A 21,108-nucleotide genomic window follows, 5' to 3' on the forward strand; every position below is an offset into this window, starting at 1 on the left:
TCCCGTGAAAAATGTTTGCACACAGGGGTAAATCGTGACAAGAGCTTTTGCTGAAGTTTCTCTATGCTTCTCCAACATTACCTTGTGTAATTCAAGTACTATTTGTTATTGAGACTTGTCATTCTCAGTTGACTAGTAAATTTAATGCACTTTAGCCAACGTTTCAAATCTGAGGCAAATAAAACCTAGGTGGTTTATTCGTGGGCCTCGTACCAAGACCTGCCAAGGGAGTGTTCTTAAGCGTTTTAAGATAGAAAACTCAGCTTATGTTGTTAAGCCACCGGTTTGAAAGCACCATCCTCGGGCAGTCGACGTTTACTACATAACGGTGAGGTAAGCGGCCCAGTCATCAAAGGACCCTTTTTCAAGTCCATGAGTCATAAAAGTCTCAAGCACTCCTGGAGTCCTGGCTGAATTTCTTCACTCGCTTGTTTGGGAACCCGTCTCTTCCAAGCTGTGTAACTGGCTCTGCTGCCGGCCGGATGACACCTGATCCCGCACTCTTCAGGGCGGGCTCGTGTGTAGGTGACCTATCTCCACCGTCAAACCCACTCCTCTCGCGCGGCGGTCTAGGGCCCTCAGGGCCAATTTCGGGGTTTTCTTTAGCCAGTGAGACTTTGCAGAACAGGTTCCAAAAGAAAAGCAGGAGGATGAGGAGGAGCAAGAAGTAACTATTGGTAAGAGTCAAAACAAATGACACTCCACCTGTAAGCGCGACGACGAGCACCCCATTTGGCTGCAGAAGCCACAGGGAGGCACAGACCTCCTCCCGCCAACCGCCTGCCTCTTCCCCCAACTGCCCGCCCTAGTCACTGTCACGTGACGGGGGAGCGGCGCGCGCCGGCCGCGGCGCTGATTGGCTGGCGGCGGGAGCGCGGGGTTTGATGGGAAGGAGTTGGCCGGGCCCATCGCTCTGTCACTGGCTGCTGCTGTCCGCTCCGGAGGCGGACTGCGCGGTGGTGGCCGAAACTGGCAGAGGCGGACGCCAGCGCCGGGCTTTGCCCGTTTCTACTTGAAGGTAGAGGGCTCAAAATGAGGGTCATTGGGAAAGTTCGGCAGAAGGGAGGCGCGCTGAGCTTTTCCCTGGGAAATACGCTCCCGATTACCTAGCTTGCCTCTCCCAGGCGCCTCCGCCTCATGCCGAGTGGCCTACCAGTTCTGCGGCGGTGGCTAGTCGAGCTCCTGCCCGGCTGCTCGCTGACCCCGCCTCACTGCCTGATCCCGTTGGTTTCCCGGTGCAGTGGCTGGGATGGCTCTGGAGTGCTGGAGACCCCTTTTTGTCCCCAGAGGGGAGTTGGTTCCCCAGCCTTTTTTCAGAGAGTCGAGGCGGGGGTGGTGGTGCGGTGACTGAGTTGAGCTGAGCACCGTCCCTTTGGCCCACCTCCCTGTTCGAGCGAAGGGTCAGACGATCCTACCGTAAGCCATCGCTTTGCGTGGGTTCTACCCTTGTCATCTTTTGCTGAGCTGTGCGGAGGCGCCGCGAGTTGGAGAGATCGGGAGGGACCTAAAACTGTCAGTGTCATACTGCTCGGCCCAAGCGTGTGGGCGTGGATTGTGTGCTGCTTAGAGAAGCCTCTCTTCTGCCGTTGTCCTTATTTGAGCGACGGTGGGGTGAAGGGAAGGGCGAGGTTGCGTGGGTGTCATAGTTTTGGCAGAAGAAGAGCAAATCTAAACCTCATCAGTAGTTTTAATTCTTGAATATTGTGTAGGGGGCTTAAGAGAAAGTTGGGATTGGTGCAGTCAGTTTTGCTGATGGTGCCCTCGCTGTACTAAGTAAAATCTGTGACTCACTGAATTTTCCATGTTCCGCTTTCTGGTTTGTGGTGCCCATTGTCGACTGTTTTCTCCTTTCTCTGTGGCCTGGGTGTCACTGTTGACAAAATTGTCATCACACAAAATTCAACAGCAGTTTGTGTGGTTGTGAGTAAGCTTGGTTTCAGGGATATGTTCAAACTGGCAGGGAATGCTAATTTCTTGTCCTCAACAGCCCCCGTAGTTTAGTTTTAGGAGAATCAAGTTGATTTTGAACACATTTTTAAACGAGTGATGCATTTACAATTAGAATTTCAGTTTTTCTGTTTAAAACCTTAGTGTTCATATATTATTAACTTGAAAGAATATAAGGAAGAAATGACTTACAACAGGTATGATTTATTATAGAAATCTTTCCAATCAAATAGTCATTTTTTTTGAGTAGTATTTAGTTTTGAATGACTACTGACTTACCGTGAAGACCAGAACTTAACCATTAAATAATAAAAGTGCTTTTAGAAGTGTACTTCTTTTCAGTAATTTTATTTTTGAGCAATAAATGTGGTGGTTTGGGATATTTCAGAATTGTCTTTTCAGTTAGGATATTTGGAAGTTAGAGTTCTAGAACAAACCCTTTTGATCTCAAGTTGAATAGTCCAGTGTATTATAGAGGTTTCTATTGATGGTGACTGAATAGTTTCTTGGAGAAGGCAATGGCACCCCACTCCAGTACTCTTGCCTGGAAAATCCCATGGACAGAGGAGCCTGGTGGGCTGCACTCCATGGGGAATAGTTTCTACTTAAGTTTGGAGCTTGATAAAACTAAACTTCCTTTGCTGTTAAGGGCCCTACAGGGTTATTTTAATGGAAGAGTTGTCAGAGTATTTTGCTCTATTTTTTTATACTAGAGGAAACTAGAACAACACAGTTTCAGTTTAAAAAGCAAACTAATTTTATTTTCCCATTTTAAAATTATGAAACAGTTTCTTAATAAGAAGGTAGAAAGAAATGTGTTCCATATGAGTATTGCTGTACTACATGTGTTTTCTGGCAATAGTAGTAATAAGTTCTATAGTTTATTATATACTTCATTATTTGTTGAACACTGTGCCAAATGATGGATGATTTCATTTAACTCATGCAACAATTACATGAAGTGTCTTTTCATGGCTAAACAAATGCTGAACTGAGGCTTAGAGAGTTTAGTTTATCCAAGATCACAAAGCTAGTGTGTGGTTGCATCATATTTTGAATCCAGACCTTTTTATTCCGTTATTTCAATATGACTTGAAGTAAGCTGAAAATATAAGAATAACATGTCCCAAGATTTTAAATGCTGACACCTAAACCTGAGTGTGAATAGTGGTTAGTAGAAAGCATTCGAATAATATAGTGGGCATTGTTATTTATTGAAAAACACATTAGATGCACCCAGCTCTTATGGTCATGTCAGGTCCCATTACATCAAAGTGGAAGGAGACTCTTTGCACATGTTCATAGAAAAGTTCTTGGAATAGGCCAGTGGAGATTGAACCATCTGTCCACTCAAGGGCAAGCAAATTGATTTATGCTTCAGAAAAAAGTGCTAGTAGTTTGATTCTCATGTATTTTCCATGTGTTGAAAGGAAGCAGAGATGGACTGGAGAAAGACAACAGCCACAGCAGTAAAAAACAACAATTTGTGTTGAGAAATTAGGATGTGTCAGACACTGTTGTAAATACTTTAGAATGCATTTTGTAAATAGTTTAGAATGCTTTTCAACATTTGAGAGGGTTCTTATCTATCACTCTTTTGAAGATGAAGATAATGAGTAACTAAGAGGTTAAGTACTTTATATGCCCAAGGTCTCATAGTAATGTTAATGTTTCATTAATACCAAAACAATTCTCCAAGCAAATAATTGATGTGAAGTTGGTATTAATTGTAGTATTATGCATATATTTTATATGACGTTTATTTTAAAAGTGATATGCAGTGAACAAGTAGAGGCAGTACTTGCAGACTTGTAGTACCAGTTCTGCCCCTATCTGGAGGTACATGATTTTGGCCCATCATTTAGCTTCTTTTCCATGCAGACTTAAGCATTCAAATTTAATCAAATAAAGGATTTGGGCTACATGATACACTGTACCAACCCTGGATCTTGTGTTTATAACTTTCCACTTCAGTAACTCCATTTACCAGTTGTTTGAGAATGTCTGAGATGCTTTTACGTACATATAATTCAGTCTAATCTACAGAAAGATTTTATTTCTGATTTTGAGTTATTGGAAATAATTTGTTTCTTTTTTTGGCCTTTTTTAAATTGAACTATAGCTGATTTACAATATCATATAAATTGCAGGTATGTAACTTAGTGATTTACAATTTTTAAAGATTATTCTCGATTTATAGTTATAAAGTGTTGGCTATATTCCCTTGCTGTACAATAATATCCTTGTAACTTAATTGTTTTATACATAGTAGTACCCATAACTTGTTGCTTTTTAAAAAATCAAAACTAAAATACTGTGTCTGGCTCTTCTATTAGTACTTACTGTCTTTGGGAACTTAGCAAATTATTTCACTTCTGTAGCCTCAGTTTCCTCATTTGTAAAACAGATTGATAATAGTATCTAAATGACAAAATTTATGAAAAACATTTGTTTTAGGGCTGGCTAGAAGATTGAGTACTAAGTGTTTAAATATTATTGTTGTCATGACTTTCAAATGTTAAAAAATCTAGTTTATGGTAGCTATACACTTGGAGGCACATCACTGTTTCAAACCAGAATGTGTAGGTCAGTTGTGTACAAATCACTATCCTATACACCATGCATACGTGGGATAATGTATACTTTGAAAGTATACAAGTTATGTGGTTCACCTGAATCTTCCCTCCCCAGTCATGTGTCTTGGTGATTTTTAGCATTTTATGGTTTTAAGATCTATTTAATGTCTTAGCTGAGAAATTTTTACTTTTATTCATTAAAGTTCCTGGGTTTCCTACAACCACATTTTAGAAATTTGAATACTGAGTTACTATTGAAGGATTAATAATATTTAGATTGCAACTTAAATGTGACTTTATAGCATTGATTACATTTATAAACTGCAGAAATTTTTAGGATAGATGATAGATATTTCTGTCCATAAAAGTCACTTTGTATGTTTTATAATTAGATTTTTTGTTACTTCTGTAACCATGAAAGTCCAAGGTAGGCATGCCTTATGCTAATTCCAACCTAAAAATAGTGTTGCAGAGTGTGTGTACTTACCAGTACTTGGTACTGGCATTATTTTGTGATTACATGTATGGGTTTAAAAAAATGTAAGAATTATGGCCTAACTTTTTTTGGGTAGAAATGAAGCAGTTTTATATTGATAGTATATAACTGTAACTTGTAAAAATATGTAAGTTTGAAAATATACTTTCACTATTTCAATTTAAAAGAATTAAAAATTACATAATTATTGACTGGTAAATTGACTTAGGATATAATATTGCCGATTCATTTTTTAAATGTATGGTAATATTTAATATAGCTTCCCTTGTGGCCTAGTGGTAAAGAATCTACCAGCAATTCAGGAGACTGCCTGCAATGCAGGAGATGCTGGTTTGATCCCTGGGTTGGGAAGACCCCCTGGAGAAGGAAATGGCAACCCACTCCAGTAGTCTTGCCTGGAGAATCACATACATTTGAGAGTCATAGAAAAACAACCAAAAGATGGGGATAGGCGATACAACTACCTGACATGACACTTTAACTAACTTGAGGGACTCAGACACAGTTTCAGAGAGAAATGTTTATTTGGGTGTTGACTGGTTGTGGACAGACCAAAAGTCTGAAGACTTCTGGTTCGGAAGTTCCTTTGGGTAATGTTTCTTCTGAGTTATTGGACAAATCACTTGATTTCTTTTCACTTTATTTTCTTATCTGTAAAATGGTAGTAATGAAGATTATCCTGTGAAAAGTAATATTATTAACTTTAATGTACAGAAGAGAAAATTATGGCTCAGAAACATTAAATGATATGCTCATTGTCACAGGTAGCCTTGTAACCCTTATTTTCTTACTCAGAATCAGTTGGCTTTCTATTATTGTAAAGTGATGTTATTCTGAACATTGTAGAGCACCCCTAACTCCAAATAACTAGTTTAGTTGGGAGACAGCCAAATGATAGAAATGGCTGTATTTAAGAATGTAGAATAAAAGTATAGCAGAACTTTTCTTGGAAGAACAACATAGGGGACCTACTTTAAAGAACAGAAAATTGCAAAGCGGTATAAATGTACACTTTTAAAATGCTTTGCTACTTAAAAAGTCCTTCCAGCTTTATTTTCACTTTTAAATATGTTCTGCCTTGGAAGAAAGATTTTTTGAAAGGTGGACTATCTGCAAGTCTTTCTGAATTAAAATCTCACATAAGTGGAATCCAAGGAAATTAATATTTTATAGTATTTTATTTATTTTATAGTATTGCAACATTTAAATTTTATAGTGAGTATGCTGTATATTCAACTTAAACTTTAAAAATAATTGCTTTATTTCTAGCTGTGAATTCCTTTGGACAACTGATGATATTTATTATTGTGCCCAGTTTCTACAAATGAAAAATGGGTGGATTATGTTCTCGATGGAGGGTAAGTTAGTTTTCTTTACAACAGTTCCTAGTCTAATGTAAAAGTGTCACATAAAGTTATTTGTAAAGGTCTCCTTTGTGGTATAGGCTTGAGTAGTAGTTTAATATTATCCCTAACTCTATTTAATTTTTTTTCCTTTTCGTGAATTTGTTTTTTATTTGGATTTTAATGGTTATACTTGCTTTATAGGTGTCTCATGTCTCTGTTTAACAGGATTATTTCACTTTGACTTATGAATTATTTTTATTTCTCTCTTTATACCTTTATGTACAAATGGTTATCTTTTTTTGTTTTCATAGCACCTAAATTTCAATCTTAGTTGAAAGATAGTTGAAATTATTCTATGCAGTACTTAATGTTTTTATAGGTTGTATCTTTTTGCTTAAAGCTTGTCACAAATATTTACTGAAGTCATACTAGATGTACTTTTAGGAATTAATAGGTTAAACACAATTAAAAATAGAGTTTTATTTTGTTGGCTAAGTCTTTAAATTTAAGGTTATAAAATATATTGGTAAATGCTCTTCTTATTTATATTAAATAAGAGAAGGTAATGTAGCCTAGGACAAACTGCTTTGCTTATTTTTTTTTTTACTCCTTTTTACCGTAATAATGAAATCTAGCAGTACTTGATATACAGTTTAGTTTTTGAACTATTGCTGGAACTGCTTTGCTTTGGATTGACATTTTATTGATACTCTCCACCACCCGCCACCTTTAAAATCTGATAATTGAATTTATCTGTTCTTCCTTTGTCTTTCCTGTTAGGTTGAACCATATGAAATTACCAGTCTTCAACAGTTTGACTACATAAACAGCAATTTCATATGGTTTAATCTAATATTAACAATTCCTGTGGGCACTACAATGAATTGATTATCATTACCCTGTTAGATGGTTGAGTATATAATTAGTAATTATTTTTTCACGTGTTATGTGAGCCATTTTGGCTGATTTTTATTCTAGGTGATATAAAAAATGTCTCTGAAAAACAAGCTCTGTTGTAATGAAGTATTCTTAGATGCCCTTTAAAAATCTGATCTTCAGAAAAGTCCTTTAGGAATTCAGAATGAAGGTAGCTTATTGATTTTTGACCCCTAGCATCCTAAGTGAACTGAAGTGACTTAGCAGCAGCAGATCAGAACATCTTTAGTTTTGAATTTTTAAATAGAATTTATAGTTATAATAATTTAATGTAATTATTTAGAATTAATAATTTATAATAATTTAATAGAATTCTTTTGAATAATCATATCTAAGAAAATTTTCCTTATTATCTCTCAATAATTTTTAAGTATGTTTTATTGGGGTTAAGGAGGGTAAAAATTGAGCTACAGAGTTGAAAGTACTTTTAGGCCCAAAAATAAGTTAAATAGAAGCATATTATTTCTTCTTTAGTCTTGTGTAATTTTGTTTATAATTTTTATTTAAATCTAAATCTTGTTTGTAAATAAACAGGAATACATATTGCTTGATAATATTGAAAAAACTTAGTTTTGGATTAAAATGTTCGTTTATGATTATATAAGTCAAAGTGTTTCCAAGTTAGTGATAACAAGCTTTAATGCTGTCTCCTATTTCTATTTATATAACAGACAAAACCTTCAACTGTAGAGGTTCTGGAAAATATAGATAAGGTATGTTCTTTGGCTCTGGGGTGTTACATAAATATTATTTTAGTATATATTACTTTGGGGACTAGATCTGGTATGGGAATTTAGAGGTGATATACAGTAAGCCTGAGAACCTTCATGTTAAAATCCAAAGTCTTATCAGTGACTTAAGAACTCTGTGTCAAGTAGTAGTGACTGTTAGAATGAAATTAGATCTACAGCATGGTGTAAATCAATGTTACACCATTATAGATAAAGTAGATTATAAAGTAGTCTGCAACTATTGATTATCAATTTGCAAACTTCACAGCTTTTTACAGTTTCTATCATAAAAAATCCTTATTCCTTGGGAATATTGAGAATGATGAATAGATTGAGGGAATCTAGTATGGATCAGTGTTTCAATTTTTATTAATCCTTTTTATAGTCACTTTTTCTTTTGGCCTTATACAAGGAGAATTAACTAATTGTTTTAACAAATACTGTTTATTGATGCCAATTTTATACCTCTGAGCTTTGCTAGTTTGATAGGTTATCAAATATTATTTTTAAATATCTTGCATAAAAAGATTTGGCAAATCATTATAGGCATTTTAATATATTTTAAACTTCATTTTTAATTGTCTTTTCATATTATGTTTTGTTTCAAATAGCAAGGTATTATATTTCATTGAATTTTAAGGGTTTTTCTCTGTAACTTCTCTATCATGTTAAATTTTTTTTAAACAGTTGACTTTCTTTCTGAATTTGAGATTTAATAATATGGAATAATTTTCTCTTCACAGGAAATTCAAGCATTGGAAGAATTTAGGGAAAAAAATCAGAGATTACAAAAATTATGGGTTGGAAGATTAATTCTGTACTCTTCAGTCCTCTATCTGTTTACATGTTTAATTGTATACTTATGGTATCTTCCGGATGAACTTACAGCAAGACTTGCCATGACACTCCCATTTTTTGCTTTCCCATTAATGTAAGTAAAATATTCTTTTTGTTGACTTTTTTCTTTCTGACTAGATAGTTTTAATATGCTGCTAAGTCGCTTCAGTCGTGTCCGACTCTGTGCGACCCCATAGACAGCAGCCCACCAGGCTCCCCCGTCCCTGGGATTCTCCAGGCAAGAATACTGGAGTGGGTTGCCATTTCCTTCTCCAATGCATGAAAGGGAAAAGTGAAAGTGAAGTCGCTCAGTCGCGTCTGACTCCTGGCGACCCCATGGACTGCAGCCTACCAGGCTCCTCCGTCCATGGAATTTTCCAGGCAAGAGTACTGGAGTGGGGTGCCATTGCCTTCTCTAGTTTTAATATAGTCAGTTTATTTTTATTATGAAATATAGTACTGTTGCAGATTGAATAAGTTTCCTTTTTTTTGCAGTTTGAAAACTATTTCTTTAAAAAAAATAGAACAGTTGTTCTAAACTTTTATTTACAGTCCAGTATACTTGAGGAATATGACCCAGTGACATTTGTAATAATGGTTCTATATGGTAATCTTTTGTGATTCTCTAATAGATGGTCATGCTCCCTAGGAGTATTGGGCATGGAGTGGGCATTTCTGATTGTGGGTAATGGTAAGTGAGGGAACGCTTATAAAACAAAAAGAATAATTGCCCCAGTGATTCCGAATGTATTCCATTCTCCCACTCTTCCCCTCTTTTTAGTAACTGTTATAAAGCAATTGACCCTTATTATAGAAATATTTTGTAATATAGTACTTTACAGGAGGTGTGTCATGATGGAATATTTTGACAGAAAGTTGAGTGAAAAATTTGTTCAGTCAGCAAATGTTTATAGGTACCAATTGTGTAGATGTTGGATTATTGTGGTGTATGGTACACAAAAACACTAAACCTTTGTCCATAGATCTTAGACTGCATACATTAACTTAAGTATAATGAGTATTATGAGAGTGTCAAATGGTCTGAGAGCATTTGACAGGGTCCCTAACACAGTCTGGAGTGGAGGTGGGAGTCAGAGAGGTAGAGATGGGGGTCAGTCCTTTGTTTTCTTTACTACTGCTGCCACAAATTTAGTGATTTAAAGTAACACCCATTTATTGTATCACAGAAGTAAGGCAGAAGTCCAGGTAGTTTGACTGGGCTTTTTGCTTAGGGTCTTGCAGGTTTAAATCAGTTATCAGCTGGCCTGGAGTCTCTGGTGGGGAGAATCTGCTTCTAGGCCCAAATGAGGTGTTGGCTGACTTCTGCTGTCTCTCTCTGATTTCCTATTTTGCCCTTGATTGGGAGAAACTTCTGCTTTTAAGGGCTTAGCTGGTTATATTAGATCCACCAGGATAATCCAGGTTAATCTTCCTATCTTAAAATCAATTGAGTAATAATTATATCTGCAAAGCCCCTTTGTAGCAGTATCTAGATAACTGTTTGTATAACCAGAGAATAGAAATCTTGAGGAGAGAGAGGGGGGATATCTTTAGAATTCTGCCTACTGCAGCCTTCCTGAGGAAGTGATGTTTGAGTTTGAGATCTGAAGGTTGAATATATGTAGCAAGGGTAGTGTGATATGGTAGGCAGTGTAGTAGGCAGAAGGAACAGCATATGTGAAGACGCCGAGGGAAGATAGAGCATGTAGGTTTAAAGAACTGAAAGAAAGCCGAAGACTGGATTGTGGAGAAAAATCTGGATAATTAGGCGAAGGATATTTCTTGTGGGCCTTGTAGTCCATGATAAGGATTTTAGCTTTTAATCTAAGAATAGTGGGCAGCCACTGAAGACTTTTAAGAAGTATGACATGATTGTATTGTTATCGTGAAAATACCACTGAGGCTACAGCATGGAGAGTGAATTAGAGGGGAGTAAGAATGGATCTGCAGCAGTAAGATAAAAGGTTATTGTAGCTGTCTAGGAGAGAAATAACGGTAATTTGCACTTGAATGGTTGTAGTAGCATTGAAGAGGAACAGATGGTCTGAATGAAGTGGCTGGGTTGAAGAGATTTAGGAGGTAGAATTGAGGTAATATGGAGAGGTTCTTCATGATTGGTTGGATATGGGGTGAGGGGGAAGAATTGCATCAAGGATAAAATTGAAGTTCATGGCTTGGGAAATTTGGTTGATGGTAGTGTCATTCATCTGAATAAGCAACAACATGAGGGGGAGCAGGTAGTTGACCCACTGAGCCTGAAATACTTGTGTTCTATCCAGATAGAGCCGCCAAGTGGGATGGTTAAGTATGACTCTGAAGTTCAGGAGAGAAATTTGAATAGAAGGTACAAATTTAGGATTTGGCAGTATATAAATATTAGTCAAAGCCATCATTTGTTCATTCAGTAAATATTGAGTACCTGCAGTGTATTTGGTTTGCAGCTAGCCCCCTGGCAGTTGAGAAAGTAGCGATAAGATCTTTGTTGTCATGGAGCTTGCATTCTGTTGTGGTTGGATGGACAAAAAATGAGAGACAAGTAAACAAACATAGTTAATTTAGAGAAAGATAAGTCCGATGAGGGAAATAAACAGGTGATATGATAGAGAGGAGTAGGATACTTCAGGATGGTCCAAAAGGCCTCTTTTGAGGACCTGGTATTTGAAGTGAGAACTAAAGTATGAGAGAGAACCAGTATGGAGAGAGTTGGAATATATGGAAGATTATTTATATATACAGTGTAGAATACCGCATATACCTACAGAGATATAGGAAAAGATTATCCTCAAAATAATAATGGTAATTTTCTAGGCTTTGGAATTTTAAGTAGTCATTTCTTTCCATTTGCTTTTTTGGTGTTATTTAAATTTTTAATGTCAATGTATTCTTCAAATTAAAAACAAAATTCCAAGAAGATCTTTCCAAAAGAAAATGCAAAGGCTGTGAAGCATGAGAGAGTGTTCCTTAGGCGAGGGTCAAAAACATAGGTATATCTGGAATGTGTGAGGAGAGGATGAGCAATGGAGAGGAAGAGCAATACAAGGTGAGCTTGCGCAGTCTAGGTCATGGAGATCACAGAGAGGAGTCCGAATTTCATTTTGGGTGAAATGGTAAATGTGTAAAGGTTTTAGTAGAAAATGGCATAATGATATCTAAGTTAAGATCATATGTGCTGTCTTAGGGAGATGGAGTAAGAGGAGGACAAGAGTAGAAACCAGGAGATCAGCTCAGAGGCTGTTATAAAAGTTTAATTTAAAAATGAAGGTGGATTGGACTGCCCAGTGACAGTAGAGATGAACAAATGATTTGGAAATATTTTGGAAGTAAAACTGAGGCAACTTGATGGCAAGAAATGGAAGGTAAGGGAAAAGGAGGAATCAGGGTGATAACAAGTTTTTTGCTTTGACATTGGTGGGTAAGATCTTTTTCTTTGGGACTTCTATAGTAAACATTTTTTGTTCAGTCTTTAGGAACTCCTGAAACTGATACAATTTTAACTTTGTATGTAGGTTAAAGAGCCAAAAATCGAGTGCATGCATATTACAAAATAATTGTTTCTGCCATTTAAAAGTTTTTTCTTCTCTTTTGAAATCTGTTGGAATGCTTCTTAACCCCACATGTAGTCATAGATTTCATAATGCTGAGCTTCTTTCCCTTGTTTCCTTCCTATTTTTTTTCTTTAAATGAAGGGAGAAAAATTTAGAAAGCGAGTAAGTGGAAATATTAGTTGATTTAAATGTCTTTATATACTTAAACTCCACCTGACATCCATTTCCATATAAAAATTGATTTTCTGATTATAAAAGATTTTTTATCTAGTTGTAGAAGAACTCCTGGCAGGAAACTCTACTGTGTTAATTCCAATGCCTATCCACAGATTGTCATAAGCTATTTTGACTCAGAAGACTTTTTTTTTTTTCAAATAAATCATACACTGTTTTTAAAAGTAAAAAATACTTAGTTTCTTTAAAAATGTTTGTTATTTCTTCAGTTTGATCTTTCTACTCTCTTGAGTATGAAACTTTGTTATCCTTATTGTGTCCTTTTGCTTGTTCTGTATCAGCTACATCTAGAATTTCTTGGCATGTTACATTTCAGAGCTATTTTTCACTCTCTCATTCACATCTGTGACCTGGTTCTCTGCTGCAGCTTCTATTTCAGTGTGCTCTTCACTTTTGGAAGCATAGCCCAGTTATCCAACAAAGAATAGAATTGTCCTTCTGATTGATGACAGTCAAAAAAGCATGAAATAAAATATAGCAACCTGAGAGTGAATGTGGTAAATAGAAAGAAGACTCACCATAGGACGTTTTCTTTTGAGTGTAATGTGAGCTATTGCCCAAGCCTACCCCTGGACTTTTTTTTCTTTGGAAACTTCCTTTTTTTTTTGAGGTTTTTTTCTGTAACTTTTTTTTTTTGAGGTCTTAACCAGGTTTTGCTAAAGAAATGGAGGCAGAAGAAGCAATAAAATGCATTGCTTCACTCTCATCACTGTCTACATTGATTTTAAAGTTTAGACATCCACCTAATAACTACAAGAAGTGACTTCTGTCTCTGCATTCCAAGTTTCCCAAATGCTTTTACTGGCAGAGAAGTTATAGATTTAGGACTGAGCATATATTGCCTAATCATAACTATTCCCAAATTATCTTTTATGATAGAATATCAATACTCAAGATTTTATTATGTCTTCTTTTTAGGATGTAATATGGAGGAACTTGGTGAGATTCCAATCTATTGTTTTTCTGCTTTTCAGATTTGATAATATATTTATATTTCTCTGATCTCTTTAACTGTTACTAAAACTGAAATTATGGTGAACTGATTTCATAGGAATTATTAAGACTGCGTGTTCCATAGTGAGGGAGGGTTTGGGTTACAGTTAAATTTTTATATTTCTGCATTATGCTGGCTGATAAATGCATTACCTTGGGAGCTGGCTCATTTTTTGAGTGAACATCCGTAAAGTTCATCTCTATCCTTAACTGACTCTTCAAGCAATCTTATAAACTTTCATTTCTGGATACCTTATTCTTACAAGTTATACCTTTCTAGAAATTCCATTCAAAAGATCATTTCAGAGACCAATTAGCATAAAATGTTGACTTCCCCATAGGATTTAACCATGTTTTATTTCCCTGTATGTGTGTTTTCCTCTTAAAATGAGTTTATGAGGGGGAGAATTTAAGCAAAGTAACTGAGGAAGGTGGTTTTGTCCTGTTTCCTATGTTTTCTTACTTTTCTGCTTGAAAGCTGTTTGAGGATAGAGCTTTGATCTTATATTGATAAAATTTTTATGCCTCTTTCACACTTTCTCTTCTCCCAACCAGCTTGTGATATATATTTTCTCAATCCTTCTAGATAGCTAACAGACCTAATTTGTAGCCTTTTGAGGAAAGTTAAAAGTATGTTTCATGGACTCTAATAATAAAGTATCAAGTATAATAAAGTATCTCTTATCAACTATAGTTGTAGAGAAGAAGGTATCTGAACATCTCTTGACATTTACTCAAGGAGACTGCTTAGTTTTTGTAGGTAAGAAAATAATTTTGCAAGCATCCCTTTTATAATATTGATAGCTATTAAGACATAGATATTCACTTGATATAATTTTGTATTTAAAGAATTATGTACTGAGACATAATTAAGAGACATCCTATTCTTGGATAGGGAGATTCAGTATTATAATGAGATTGGTTCTCCCTAAATTAATCTAAAAATGTGTAATCACAATAAAAATACTAATGATACTTTAAAAATCTTGGTACACTCATTCCATAATTTTTAATGAAAAAATGAGCACGTAAGAATGTCTTGAAAAATCTAGAAAAGGAGCAGAGGTCTACCAATCTTCAGATGCATTATAAAACTTCATTAAGTAAAAGTTTTGTCTAAATAGAGACACAGACCAAAGGAAGAGAGACCCAAGAATCCAGAAATAAATCTCCTAAGAAATTTTTATTGCATATGGTTTTTATACATGATAAAGATAACATTTTAACTCATTGGGGGAAAATGGTGTTGAGTTATATCTCACTTTCCATTATAAAATAAAACTAAAAAAATAAAGCTTGTATATATATGGAATTTAGAAAGATGGTAACAGTGACCCTATATATGAGACAGCAAAAGAGACACAGATATAAAGAACACACTTTTGGACTCTGTAGGAGAAGTCGAAAGTGGGGTGATTTGAGAGAATAGCATTGAAACATGTATATTACCATATGTGAAACAGATGACCAGTCCAAGCTGGATGCATGAAACAGGGCACTCAAAGCTGTGCACTGGGACACCCCAGAGGGATGGGATGGGGAGGGAAGTGGGAGGGGGGTTTGGCACTGGGGGACACGTGTACACCCATGGCTATTTCATGTCAGTGTATGGCAAAAATCACCACAATATTGTAATTAGTCTCCAATTAAATTAATTAATTAAAAAATAATTCTACTCAACATTGTTTTATAAAAAATTATTTTCTTAAAATAAAGCTTGTTCATTATACCAAAATAAATTATTTTTATTTGTCTGAATGTGAAAATAATTCTTGCTAAAGCCTTTGATGATTAAATAAACTGACAAGCTAGTCAACATAGTTATAAATACTGAGACCTGTATTTTTTCACTTTTATATATTGCTGAATCTCATCTTAAAACATTTCAATAAATTGGATGGGTCTTGTGTAGTTGTTAGAAAGAAAGCACTTAAATTTGGCAGAAAGGACCAAAAAGTAAAAACTCCTTTGTATATGATGATTGGTGAAAAATCACCAGCGATTTATGGAATGTTAATCCTTCAGTAAAAATGAGGAAGGTTTATGTTGTTTGAGCTTTAGGCATTCTGCTGCATTTTAACTTTTATCATTTTTAACTTTAATACAGTAAAAGCACTTAATATGGAGGATTTAAAATGTTTACTGAATCTAAGGTGTAATTCTGTTTTATTGAAACTCCAGTTTTTCATGTTAGAGTACCTTTATAAATTTGCAGTGCAAGTCACTGATAATATTCAACAGAAAATCATGCTGACTTACTTTTCAAATAACATCAGGTTCATTCAGAAAGGAACAACAGAAATAATTTAATGAATGTGACTTAAGGGTTTTTAGTATGTCTTAGTATTACTATCTTCGGAGAAGGCAACGGCACCCCATTCCAGTACCCTTGCCTGGAAAATTCCATGGACGGAGGAGCCTGGTAGGCTGCAGTCCATGGGGTCATGAAGAGTCGGACACGACTGAGTGACTTCACTTTCACTTTTCACTTTCATGCATTGGAGAAGGAAATGGCAACCCACTCCAGTGTTCTTGCCTGGAGAATCCCAGGGACGGGGGAGCCTGGTGGGCTGCCGTCTGTGGGGTCGCACAGAGTCGGACACGACTGAAGCGACTTAGCAGCAGCAGCAGCAGCAGCAGTATTACTATCTTAGAACTGATTGTATATATGAACTTAACTGATTTTCTACACTAATTTTGTATTCATAATAATTGTCTTATTGTTTCTTTTAAAAATTTTACTTTTTGACCCTTTTTATTTTGTATTAGGGTTAGCCAACTAACAATATTGTGATAGTTTCAGGTGAACCATTTCTAATAAATATTTTAGTTGATTCTTTGAGAGTTTCAGTTCAATTCAGTTCAGTTGCTCAGTTGTGTCCGACTCTTTGCAACCCCATGAACTGCAGCACGCCTGGCCTCCCTGTTCATCACCAACTCCTGGAGTCCACCCAAACCCATGTTCATTGAGTTGGTGATGCCATCCAACCATCTCATTCTCTGTCGACCCCTTCTCCTCCTGCCCTCAATATTTCCCAGCATCAGGGACTTTTCAAATGAGTCAACTCTTCGCATCAGGTGGCCAAAGTATTGGATTTTCAGCTTCAACATCAGTCCTTCCAGTGAAAACACAGGACTGATCCATCTCCTTTAGGATGGACTGGTTGGATCTCCTTGCAGTCCAAGGGACTCTCAAGAGTCTTCTCCAACACCACAGTTCAAAAGCATCAATTCTTCAGCGCTCAGCTTTCTTTATAGTCCAACTGTCATATCCATCCATGACCACTGGAAAAACCATAGCATTGACTAGACGGACCTATGTTGGCAAAGTAATGTCTCTGCTTTTTAATATGCTGTCTAGGTTTGTCATAACTTTCCTTCCAAGGAGTAAGCGTCTTTTAATTTCATCGCTGCAGTCACCATCTGCAGTGATTTTGGAGCCCAGAAAAATAAAGTCAGCCACTGTTTCCACTGTTTCCCCATCTATTTGCCATGAAGTGAAGGGACCAGATGCCATGATCTTAGTTTTCTGAATGTTGAGCTTTAAGGCAACTTTTTCACTCTCTTCTTTCATGTTCATCAAGAGGCTCTTGAGTTCTTCACTTTCTGCCATAAGGGTAGTGTCATCTGCATGTCTGAGGTTATTGATATTTCTCCCAGTATCTTTACAGAGAGATTTATATACATAAAAAGAGTAGGAACGTTAACTGGAGTGGTGTGGTGCCAAGACTTCTAGAATGAAGTCCAAGAGCCTGGGGTTGCAACTTGTCAAACTTCCAGTCTACATTCCTACCTCCATTTATATTCCCTGTCTCAGTGAGCGGCACTAACATTTATCTAATCTTCCAAATTAAAAAAGTGGGACAGCAATCTTGATTCCAGCTTGTGCTTCCTCCAGCCCAGCATTTCTCATGATGTACTCTGCATATAAGTTAAATAAGCAGAGTGACAATATACAGCCTTGACGTACTCCTTTTCCTATTTAGAACCAGTCTGTTGTTCCATGTCCAGTTCTAACTGTTGCTTTCTGACCTGCATACAGGTTTCTCAAGAGGCAGATCAGGTGGTCTAGAATTTCCATCTTCTTCAGAATTTTCCACAGTTCATTGTGATCCACACAAAGGCTTTGGCATAGTCAATAAAGCAGAAATAGATGTTTTTCTGGAACTCTCTTGCTTTGTCGATGATTTGAGTGTACAAGTATACAATCTTATTCTGCGAAGAGTTGACTCATTGGAAAATACCCTGATGCTGGGAAGGACTGGGGGCAGGAGGAGAAGGGGATGACAGAGGATAAGATGGCCGGATGGCATCACCAACTCGATGGACATGAGTTTGGGTAAACTCCGGAGTTGGTGATGGACGGGGAGGCCTGGCGTGCTGTGATTCAGGGGATCGCAAAGAGTTGGACACAACTGAGTGACTGAACTGAACTGATTCTTATTATTTGTAAATAGCAATAATTTTACCACTTCCTTTTAGATTTTTTGACTCTTCAGATTTTTTTTTCCCCTCTTTCCTAATTGTGTTGGCTAATACTTGCAGGACAGTGTTAACTTACAGAGAAAATAGTTGTCATCCTTGACTTGTTCTTTGGGAATGCTTCTAATTTCCCCATTGGGCATTATTCTGACTTTTGGTTTGAGCCATATATTTTATGTTAAGGAATTTTCTAGATTTCTGTATTTTGTTTAGCTTTTTTTCAGAAAGATTATTGAATTTTGTTAAATGCTGTTTCATCATCTATGGAGATAGCCAGATAATTTTTCATCTTACACATCTTGATATGGTAGATTGTATTAAGTATTGAATTCAAATGCTAAAATCTTGATTTCTAGGAAAATTTCTAGTTGCAGTCATTTTATGAAAAATTATAAAGCTTTTCTTTCTTTTTAAATGGTCTGTAACAGTTTAAATAGTACTGGCATTATCTGTCCTTTACAGGTTTAGTAGTGTTCCATTTGAAATCTTTTGGGCTTAGTGTTTTTTAATAGCGGCTAGCTCTTAACAACGTTTAAAATTCAATAGTAGTTAATTTTTTAGGCTTTCTCTCTCTTCCAAAGTTAGTTTGTTAATCATTCTGCAGTTTTTAAATATATTTGCAGTGTTGTAATAAAGGACAGAAATGGTATGGACCTAACAGAAGCAGAAGATATTAAGAAGAGATGGCAAGAATACACAGAAGAACTGTACAAAAAAGATCTTCACGACCCAGATAATCACGATGGTGTGATCACTCACCTAGAGCCAGACATCCTGGAATGTGAAGTCAAGTGGGCCTTGGAAAGCATCACTACGAACAAAGCTAGTGGAGGTGATGGAATTCCAGTTGAGCTATTTCAAATCCTCAAAGGTGATGCTGTGAAAGTGCTACACTCGATATGCCAGCAAATTTGGAAAACTCAGCAGTGGCCACAGGACTGGAAAAGGTCAGTTTTCGTTCCAATCCCAAAGAAAGGCAATGCCAAAGAATGCTCAAACTACCGCACAATTGCACTCATCTCACATGCTAGTAAAGTAATGCTGAAAATTCTCCAAGCCAGGCTTCAGCAATACGTGAACCGTGAACTTCCAGATGTTCAAGCTGGTTTTAGAAAAGGCAGAGGAACCAGAGATCAAATTGCCAATATCCGCTGGATCATCGAAAAAGCAAGAGAGTTCCAGAAAAACATCTATTTCTGCTTTATTGACTATGCCAAAGCCTTTGACTGTGTGGATCACAATAAACTGTGGAAAATTCTGAAGGAGATGGGAATACCAGACCATCTGACCTGTCTCTTGAGAAACCTGTATGCAGGTCAGGAAGCAACAGTTAGAACTGGACATGGAACAACAGACTGGTTCCAAATAGGAAAAGGAGTACATCAAGGCTATATATTGTCACCCTGCTTATTTAACTTATATGCAGAGTACATCATGAGAAACGCTGGGCTGGAAGAAACACAAGCTGGAATCAAGATTGCCGGGAGAAATATCAATAACCTCAGGTATGCGGATGACACCACCCTTATGGCAGAGAGTGAAGAAGAACTAAAGAGCCTCTTGATGAAGGTGAAGGAGGAGAGTGAAAAAGTTGGCTTAAAGCTCAACGTTCAGAAAACTAAGATCATGGCATCTGGTCCCATCACTCCATGGGAAATAGATGGGCAAACAGTGGAAACAGTGTCAGACTTTATTTTTTTGGGCTCCAGAATCACTGCTGATGGTGACTGCAGCCATGAAATTAAGAGACGCTTACTCCCTGGAAGGAAGGTTATGGCCAACCTAGATAGCATATTTAAAAGCAGAGACATTACTTTGCCAAGAAAAGTCCGTCTAGTCAAGGCTATGGTTTTTCCAGTGGTCATGTATGGATGTGAGAGTTGGACGGTGAAGAAAGCTATGCACCGCAGAATTGATGCTTTTGAGCTGTGGTGTTGGAGAAGACTCTTGAGAGTCCCTTGGACTGCAAGGAGATCCAATCAATCCATCCTAAAAGAGATCAATCCTGGGTGTTCATTGGAAGGTCTGATGTTGAAGCTGAAACTCCAATACTTTGGCCACCTCATGCGAAGGGTTGACTCATTGGAAAAGACCCTGATGCTGGGTAGGATTGGGGGTGGGAGGAGAAGGGGACGACAGAGGATGAGATGGTTGGATGGCATCACCGACTCGATGAACATGGGTTTGGGTAGACTCCGGGAGTTGGTGATGGACAGAGAGGCCTGGCGTGCTGCAATTCATGGGGTCGCAAAGAGTCGGACACGACTGAGCGACTGAACTGAACTGAATAGTAATAATCACTGTCTCTCATTGATTTTTAAAATCTTCCTTGTAGCTATGATTGTTGCTTCCTTATTGTTTCATATTTTGTATATTTCTAATTCTTTTTTGATTGGATTGTTTTTATTAGCTCTTTTATTCCAAAGAACCAGCTTAAAAAATGACTTTTTTAGTAATTATTTTTTCACGCTTAGGTTTACTTTATTCTTGTAGGTCAAAATTGATGCTTTAATATATTTATTTTCATTCTTATTTCTTAACACAATACTCTGTGCATATATTTGAGGCCATGGTATTTTCTGACTGTTTCAATTTTTTCCCATAGGGCTTAATATGTAGTGATGTGTATTTACTTTGGTTATTTTAAGACATCATTGCATTTTTTTTTAGTTCTTTTTTTTTTTAAGTTTTTGTAGTTTAAGGGTTATTTCTAGATGGCAGGGTGTGTTTGTATGTTTGGTTTTTTGGCCTAGTTGTTATTTCTAGTTTTTGTTTTCACAATAATGAAAGATATTTATCAGCTTTCACAATCAATAGTCAGACAAGAAAATAAAGAGTCACAGTTGCAAGCCATAAGGGGAACATGATTAATCTAACAGGATAAAATAATTACATGCAACTTGGAGGATCAAGCAGAGTGATGTTAGTGAAAGTGCATACAAGCACATGTTTTCACCCACCCAGCCAGTCTGTGTCTTTTGGTTG

The 21,108-nt window shown here is 36.7% G+C and overlaps 1 protein-coding gene across 29 annotated transcripts in view; it reads left to right on the forward strand.

Annotated features, from left to right (window-relative positions):
• The first annotated feature begins 883 nt into the window (after nt 1–883).
• LNPK (lunapark, ER junction formation factor) overlaps nt 884–21,108 on the forward strand; it is a 96,677-nt gene continuing 76,452 nt past the window's right edge. For 11 of the 29 annotated variants that reach the window (XR_014080805.1, XR_014080804.1, XR_014080802.1 and 8 more), the window contains exons 1-4: nt 884–1,018; nt 6,289–6,377; nt 7,973–8,014; nt 8,776–8,963. Coding sequence is in view for 14 of the 29 variants with exons in the window: in XM_081585351.1 (XP_081441477.1) it covers nt 6,351–6,377; nt 7,973–8,014; nt 8,776–8,963 (257 nt within the window). In the remaining 15 variants the exon portion in view is untranslated. Of the gene's footprint in view, nt 1,019–4,069; nt 4,098–6,288; nt 6,386–7,972; nt 8,015–8,775; nt 8,964–9,939; nt 9,981–10,468; nt 10,575–11,382; nt 11,910–12,047; nt 12,226–21,108 lie in introns of those variants that run through there. The other 18 variants (XM_081585361.1, XM_081585352.1, XM_081585349.1 and 15 more) reach the window with 10 other exon arrangements.

This window comes from Giraffa tippelskirchi, chromosome 3 (genome assembly GCF_054371585.1).
Source record: "Giraffa tippelskirchi isolate mGirTip1 chromosome 3, T2T-mGirTip1v1.2.pri, whole genome shotgun sequence".
Lineage (NCBI taxonomy): Eukaryota > Metazoa > Chordata > Mammalia > Artiodactyla > Giraffidae > Giraffa > Giraffa tippelskirchi.